The following is a 7,908-nucleotide window of genomic DNA, read 5'->3' as shown; positions in this document are numbered from 1 at the left end:
TCACTATATTTTATTAAGAAAAAATTAAAAAGTTAGGAGAGTCATGACCCTTGCCGGTCTCCCTCTTTTTTCACCCCTGATGGGCAAGGTATGCTTTGTGAAACATTGTTTTTAGTTGTTTTGGCCTTGGGGAATTAACAAAATGTCAATGCACTGAAGATTTTCACACTTTGTAATGGATCTTCCATTGAAAAGCTTCTCAAATTAAAACGAGATTTACAAGTATGAAAGGGTTTTCTTTTTAATAGACTAGTTTTTTTTGAATTGGTTAGCTACCTACTCATGAAGGGTTTTAATAAACTAATCTTTTGGATGGATTCTCCTTTTGAGTTTATACTCATAACACACTTCAATTTCTAAATTCATGGGCTGCATGTTTCTCTTGCTGTCTTTCTTTTTTTTTTTTTATTCTAGTATCATGGGAAACATGGGTATTACCATCACACCTAGACTAATCCAAACAGCTATTATGTGTGACTGTAGTTACTAACAGTGGTTTCATGGATATATCTTTGACTTATTTATTAAATATGACTGCATATTTAGAACTCAAATTATAGAATTAAGATAAACTAATTCAATTCTCTTGATTTGTCATGATCATCATGGGTTTTTCATACTGCTCATTCTTTTCGTTGGTTGTGCATAAATATTTGCTTTGCGGATATTTACATGCCATTATTAATTTGAAGCTCGCACCAAGTACTGCCAAGTAACTTGCAAAAAGCAGATTTAATTAATTCACAGCAGAAAAGGAAAGTCATGAACGAAGTGGTGGGGCCACTTGACATGCATATAAATGGTGCAATTTCAGGATTTACAAAAGAAACTCCATATGGAATATACCAAGAGATTAAAGTATAGCTAAAATGTTACAGACCACTTCATCCATATATAATAATCATACCTAGAACGTCGATCACTACACAGACTTTTCAACAGAGTTTATTTTGGTAGGAGGAATATATATATATATATATATATATTTGTGGGTTGTGTGAACGTAGTGATCTTCTGTGAAGGGTCAGGCAAATTTATAAGGTTGAATGAGCTGGGTGAGGGTTCCGCTGAGGTGGAGGGACATGACTTGGTTAGTGGAGCCCACGAAAATGCCTCCGATGAAAACGGCAGGCACAGGAGTGGAACAGCCCAGACTCACGAGAGCTTTCTCCATTTCTCTGCCTTCAGGGTCTTGGTCAATTTCGTACACCTTAGGCTTCACCATCAGTTCCTGAAACAGAACTTTCACTGAGTAGCACAAGCAGCATGAGCTCTTGCTGAATATCACCACGTCTTTTTCCGACGCCAACCTCGTCACCTTCTCCATATTTTTACAATGATATTCCGTTTCCCCGAAGAATTTTAACCTCGAAAATGGAAAACCTAGGTGTGTACGTTGATGAGAGCTGGTTATGTATCTTTGGACTTGTTACAAACCCAAAACCACCAGACCGAATCGATCTAAGCCGAAGTCGATCGGTCACTGGTTGAGTTGGGTCAGGATTTGAATGCCTATAAGGAGGAGCTTTGGGGTCTAAGACTATTTATAGGGACAACTTAAGGATCTTTGAATGGAGAACATATGAAAAGCTGAGCTTTTGTGATTGAGATGCCCGAGTATAAAGCAGACCCTTTGAGATCAGCACTGATATGAATCTGATTGACTCGACGAGTTGGAATTTGGAAGAGACGCTTGATTTACACAGATTGGTAGACGTAGGGTATGAAGATTTTGTTTACGCGGACTGATCAAAACAGTATCTTCCTATTAGCGAGTTGGTTAATCAGAGTTATACTTTATGGGAGACGTGTACTGCGTATTCACCGATGCTGGCTCTCTCTGAAAAGGCAAGGAAAGTGGAAATTCTAGGCCAGTTGGTCAAACAGATTCTCACTATATATCAACTGCTTTGAATATGAAACGATTGTGACTGAGATGTTTAATTTACAGTGCGCGTGCGTGATTCGTTGGTGTTGCACTCAACAACTTGCCTGATTCCTTCTCTCCCACAAGCATGTTGTGGGACTCTTGTGAAGATGATGCAGCAAAACATACAGTGTTCTCGCACTTAATTACTGTAGATGACCTTACACGTGTATGACTTGTAGTGGAAGGTCTCTTGTTTCTATTTTGGTGAAAGTGAAGGGTTAGAGACTACAAAGTCCTTTTTGCTTTAGAACAGGAGGGGAATGAATTCCCTTACTAACACGATCCCTCAAATTAAAGAATTGAAGCATTTTTATCCCTATCCCTGATCATCTTGTACATGAATATTTCTTGCAACACGCTGAAATACTGATATATACTTCGATGGAAGAAAAACGGGTTAGATATTGTTTCAGACAGATATATATATGTGTGTGTGAGTGTGTGCCTATGTGTGAACATACAAATATTATTTCGAACATATATGATTCTCACTATCCTTGCTTGTTATGTATACACTATTCTGTGTGACTGCATGCAAGATATATAAAGTATATGCACAAGGATCATCCATGGCTGTGCATGTCTTACCTGCACGTAGTTGCTAGAGTTCGAAGAATCTCACGTAGCAGTATAATTATCATTGGCCCTTTCTTTCATACTTCTGTAAAAAGAAATGTATAAGTGGAATTTATATTGTTTTTTCACTGAAACCTGTAAAACATTGAGTTTATAGCTTTAATAACTTCCTTTTAAGTCCCATTTTAATCTAAGCTAATATTGTTTTCCCCATCCTTAATAATAATCCACGCTTTCGGTATTCGATAATTTAATTTATAAAACGATGCCCTGTATATCTATATGTAGTGTAAAAGGTAAAGAAGTCAAACAGGAAACGTGTCATTGGGTTTCATGGGTGTGGAAGAATAAGCATGGAGACACAACAAAAAGTTCTAGCATCACCTCTTTTCTTGCTACGAATTACAAGACCATCCCTTGCACCAGATGCCCCAATTAAGAAATGAAGAACCGCATCTACTTTTCTCTTTACTACTCACTTAAATAATAATATTTTTTTATGTTTTCCGTAGATTGGATAGATTTTGATGACGCAGTAAGATTCCTTTATAATTATGATCATCAATGGTGATTTTATTAGGACTAGTTGTTCTCTAATAATTGCGCGGGCATATTGAACAATGAAGTCGGATAAAAGTGTGTCAATGAAGCATGTTTTTAAATTAATTAAAGGTCTTAGTATAACTAACTAAAGATGAATCTTATGACTTCAAAGTTGCGTTATCAACCATGTCATCATTCAAAGCTCTCTTCTTCAGCACGAGATCAAGTTAGTAATTAACTAAAAGAGCAGCCATCCCTCACAGTCAGACTTGCAGATCGAAAAATATACCAAAAAAGAAAAAGCAGTGTTTTGTATCGGTTTGTATCTTGTCGTTGCATACAATCAAAACGGGACACTCGAGAAAAAGCAAGAGTGTCTCTAGTAAAACATTGACTCTAGAACATGCATACGAGACAGCTCCGTGGATATATATTTATACTTGCAGACCCATATATATATATATATATCAGTAGTAGTAGTATATACGTGAAGCTGCTTCTTTATGTATAGTTGTTAGGAGTGTAAGTAGGTAGCTAAAACCATATGGCCTTAGCATCAATGAGCATTTGCTTGAGAGTGCCATCAACATGAAGGGAAATGATATCTCTTGCAGAACCCACGAACTTGCCACCTATGAACACGGCAGGGACTGAAGGGTTACAACCCAGAGCCCTCAAAGCGAGTTCCATTTCCCTCCCATACGCGTGTTTGTCAAGCTCATGCACTGCAGGGCTTGCCCCTAGCTCGTAAAACAGCTGCTTAATGCTGTGGCTCATGTAACACGAGCTCTTGGTGAATATCACTGCCGCTTTCTTTGATGCCAAATCCTTCACTCTATCCATACCTGCTCAGCTATATGCTTCAGCTGGTTTCTATAGATTTCCACAGAATGAAACTCGATTGGTGATGAGTGTTCGATGTGTTGGACTTCAACATGGGTATGTCCCCTATTTATAGGGGTTGGTGAGGAAGTGGATAGCATTAAGCAATGGTTAAATAGATCGGAGTGAGGAAGAGAGAAGAAAAGTAGCTTTCGGATGTTTGTTTGGATAAGGGGAAATGGGGAATGCTCTTGGAGAATTAGACCACGGTGACCCCAGGAATGAGCAAGTTGATGCTTTAGCATCAGACTTTAATTTACTGTGCATGATAATTGAAATGTTCTTGAGGGTGGCAGTAGCTTAGGGAGAGATCAATGCTGGAATATCGAACAACGTATATATTATTGTTTTAGGGACGGGAACCAAAAAAAAAAAACTCTCTTTCGGCCAAGTTCGAAGCATCAAAGCACACATAGATTATTCTATGTCACATGAATGTGTTAATGTTTCAATGCTGCGTTGTCAACAAAATCTGCCAGTGAGATCGAGTGGAATCCAACAAAATATCCAATAGATGATAATTATAGATGGCCAAAGTCAGAGGCCTAGAAGAAGAGGGAGAGAACGTTAATATATAGACAAAGTCCAAGTCTATCAATTGCATGCTGCATGTATCTCGCTCTCGTAGATTGAGCTGCCCACCATATCTCATCAAAAGGGAAAGGAGCCAGAACAAATTAAAAACAAAGAGAATCTATCAAGACGCTAATGTGGTTTAACATTTATTAATTGAGAGATAACTGATGATCTTTCAATATAATTGATGAACTTGCTATATATATATATATATCCTTCTTCTGTAGCACGTTCTGCTGAATGTTTCTGGGGGTTGCGTGGCTCACCATCCGGAGAAAGATAGAGCCTATCCACTATATCCATGTTCCACTCCATTGGTCTCGCATCAGATTCACGGAATCCCAGAAAAATTAAAAAATAGTACTGATAAGATGAGTGTTCGGTAACGGTGAAGTTAAAAGAATCGTCAAGAATTTCTTACAGTAACTTGAGAGAATCAAATCAATAATGTACAATATAAAATTTAATAGCATGCAAGTTATATGGTGGCTCATTTTTAAAAAACTCCACAGAATAATATCTAGGAATTGCCCTTTGTTTAAAGTTATCAAACTTTCAATATAGTAAGTATTTCATCTATTTTAAAATATTTGACAGGGTTTGCGTCCATTCCCCTTCCGAGTGATTGTAAAAATTAAAGATCTAGACAACTTAGAGAATTGAAGTGTGAAACAATATATGTTCTGGTAATCCCAATTTGGTAATTAAGGGTTGGATTTTCCTTTTTCTTTTTTCATTGAGCACAAATATATTTGTATTAGAGATAATCTTACTGGAGGTAAAGTCAAAAATATTAAATGTGAGTATATTTTTTTGATAGAGATTTGAATTTTAGTTTTTCATGATATATATGAAAGACCAGTTTCTTGATTATTATTTCGTCAGACCTAATCCGGTGTGTGGCTTGATTTTTCTAGTTTGATGAGTTTAAAACTTTCCTGATTGAGTATAAATTCCAGGACTGTTTGCTTAACCATTTTAACGTTAGTGATTGAGCATGCTTGTATACATGAGTGTGCAAGCATATCCAGAGCATACGGTCTCTTTGACGTCATTTATGAGCATGGAAAGCACCAAATTATTCAGGGAATGAATGTCAACTTGAAAGCGATGATTTGATAGAAGGATAAGGTATATTTCTAACTGTTCAATGTTCAAAGCTATGGGCTTATAACGTCTCTAATGGTAAAACTCAATTTGAAATCCTACATTTCTTGATATTCCACAGCCCGCAAAGACAACAGGAAAATAATAGCTACAACATTCAAAACCTTAGAATTTAAATCTAGAGTTATACTTGAATAACTAAATAAAAAAATCAATGTTTTAATTGTTTTATGTCAGGATGTCTAAATAAAAAGGAGGTGTACGACGTGTTTCTTGACATTCGCTCGTGTGTTCTAAATTATAAAATTAATTTTGATATAATGTATGATATCTTATTGAATCTTTCAATAAAAACATAATATGCATAAAAATTTATTGAAACGTCTAATCAAATGATACTCCCTCCATTTCAAGTTATAAGGCAATTTAAAATAAGATTATGCATACTAATAAAATACAATAATGATACTTTACGAACTTATTTTATCAAAACAAAATTATGAACTTTGAAAAAAGCCTTTACATATCTAATCATTATGCTACATTATCATTTTAATTCTCTCTTTGTTTAAAAGATGATAATTCACAAGGATCATAACAAGGCCCACTAAATCATCAGGAACCCAACTTAGAAAATAATTCACAAGCATAACAAGGCCCATTAAATCTCAAATTAAAGTTTTCAAAACATTTGAAAGCATGGGATACATATTAGATTGGAAAACAATAGTCAAAAAGGTCAAAAATGTCATTTCCCAATAATTAGAGGAATTCACCATGGCATATCATGCCTGCGTCACAACTTACCCTCTTTATGTCTTGCATTGTGATGCAAGCACTATGCACTATGATGTATTACACATAGTTGACAACATTTGCTGTCAAATGCACAATACTATGGTGAACTTCTAACGCATCTGGAGCCTTCATCCGACATCTAATGGAGGTGATTTATGTGTCTACAGAGAGTTTATTCCAAATATTAGCTAATGGCACTAGTTTCATTTCAAATTCATAATACATTAAAAAGTTGGACACTCAAAACCAACACTACTCCTTTTTCACACTTAAATCCTTCCAGGTGTCTAAACCTAAACCAAGTGCCAAGAACCTAAACATTCACCTAAACCAAGTCCCCAAAACTTAGGACTACCTATATAGTGCACAATAACATGTAAATATCACACATATAACATTTCACTACTCAACCCTAATTTAATAAAAACCATAGGGGAGGCAAATATATCATAACCACATAATATCATTCATTTACATAATTCAAACGGATTAATGAGATCAACAATAAACCTACTTGCATTGGCATTTAGGCCTTGTTTCAAACTCATTATAGCACATACACAGAGCTAGAGCACTAAATACAACATTAATCATATATAATATGCTTTGGTGTAAGTAACTCAAAATATAATCATCCTAAGGTGGCAATTGCATCATCATTAAATTACACATAAAGAAACAACAAAAGAAGGAGGCTATACAATAGGAATCGTGAATTCTTTAGCCTCTGACACTTTCACCTTGTCTTTCTAGAGCCAGTGTTTGTAAAATGTTAAATAGGGGTGAGTTCCCCTTGTCTTTACTGGAGCCAGTACTTATAAAATGCTAAATAAGAGTGAGTACAAGTATACTCAATAACCAAGAAAAACTCTAAATCACGCACACGTAAGTCAAATCAATCAAGGCATGCAAAGTGATCTTTTAAAAGAAACCATACTAGAGATATATAGCACAATATCACATCCCATGATATCATAAATGCATAATCAATACTCCTTACCTCCTCCAGATATTATCAATTAAATTTATAGGTTGATAATTTAATAGGATTGAGTTTGTATGAATGGACTACTTAAGCTCACTAATCATGAGGAGTCACCTAGCTAAATGTACAGTGCTTTGCTCAATCTCAAATCACAGTTTCCTTTAATCCTTAAATCCATTAAGGTGTCGTATGTCCCACTAATTACCCAATCTAGGGTAAGGTTAAGGATGGGGTCTAGGCAACCTACACTTATACCTATTGCTAAGTGAGATTCAAGAAGACCTGACCCAAAAACGAAAACATTATATCTACCCATGGTGTTCGTAATAGGATTTTACATGGAAAGTGAATACTAACTCCTCCTAAGGCATCCTTTCGCCCAGCATATGATCATACAACTATGCAGATGGCAACATCATGCATTTTCATAACTCATAACATAATGAAATTACCCCAAGTATGCATACAACATCTTAGCATCACAAGATCAATCAAAACCATATATTTCTTA

The 7,908-nt window shown here is 35.7% G+C and overlaps 2 protein-coding genes across 2 annotated transcripts; both read right to left on the bottom strand.

Moving 5' to 3' along the window:
• Positions 1-756: 756 nt before the first annotated feature.
• On the bottom strand, positions 757-1,819 carry LOC129310781 (glutaredoxin-C13-like). The gene has a single exon (XM_054952697.1). The coding sequence runs from the start codon at positions 1,325-1,327 to the stop codon at positions 1,025-1,027; it is 303 nt and encodes a 100-aa protein (XP_054808672.1). The 5' UTR covers positions 1,328-1,819; the 3' UTR covers positions 757-1,024.
• A 1,318-nt stretch (positions 1,820-3,137) lies between these two features.
• On the bottom strand, positions 3,138-4,113 carry LOC129285888 (glutaredoxin-C11-like). Its single transcript, XM_054921848.1, has one exon. The coding sequence runs from the start codon at positions 3,890-3,892 to the stop codon at positions 3,584-3,586; it is 309 nt and encodes a 102-aa protein (XP_054777823.1). The 5' UTR covers positions 3,893-4,113; the 3' UTR covers positions 3,138-3,583.
• Between the last annotated feature and the right edge of the window lie 3,795 nt (positions 4,114-7,908).

The sequence above is a fragment of the Prosopis cineraria genome, unplaced genomic scaffold (genome assembly GCF_029017545.1).
Source record: "Prosopis cineraria cultivar Desert tree isolate PC_DT_omini unplaced genomic scaffold, ASM2901754v1 PC1, whole genome shotgun sequence".
NCBI lineage: Eukaryota > Viridiplantae > Streptophyta > Magnoliopsida > Fabales > Fabaceae > Prosopis > Prosopis cineraria.
This window is presented reverse-complemented; position numbering and strand designations above follow the sequence as displayed.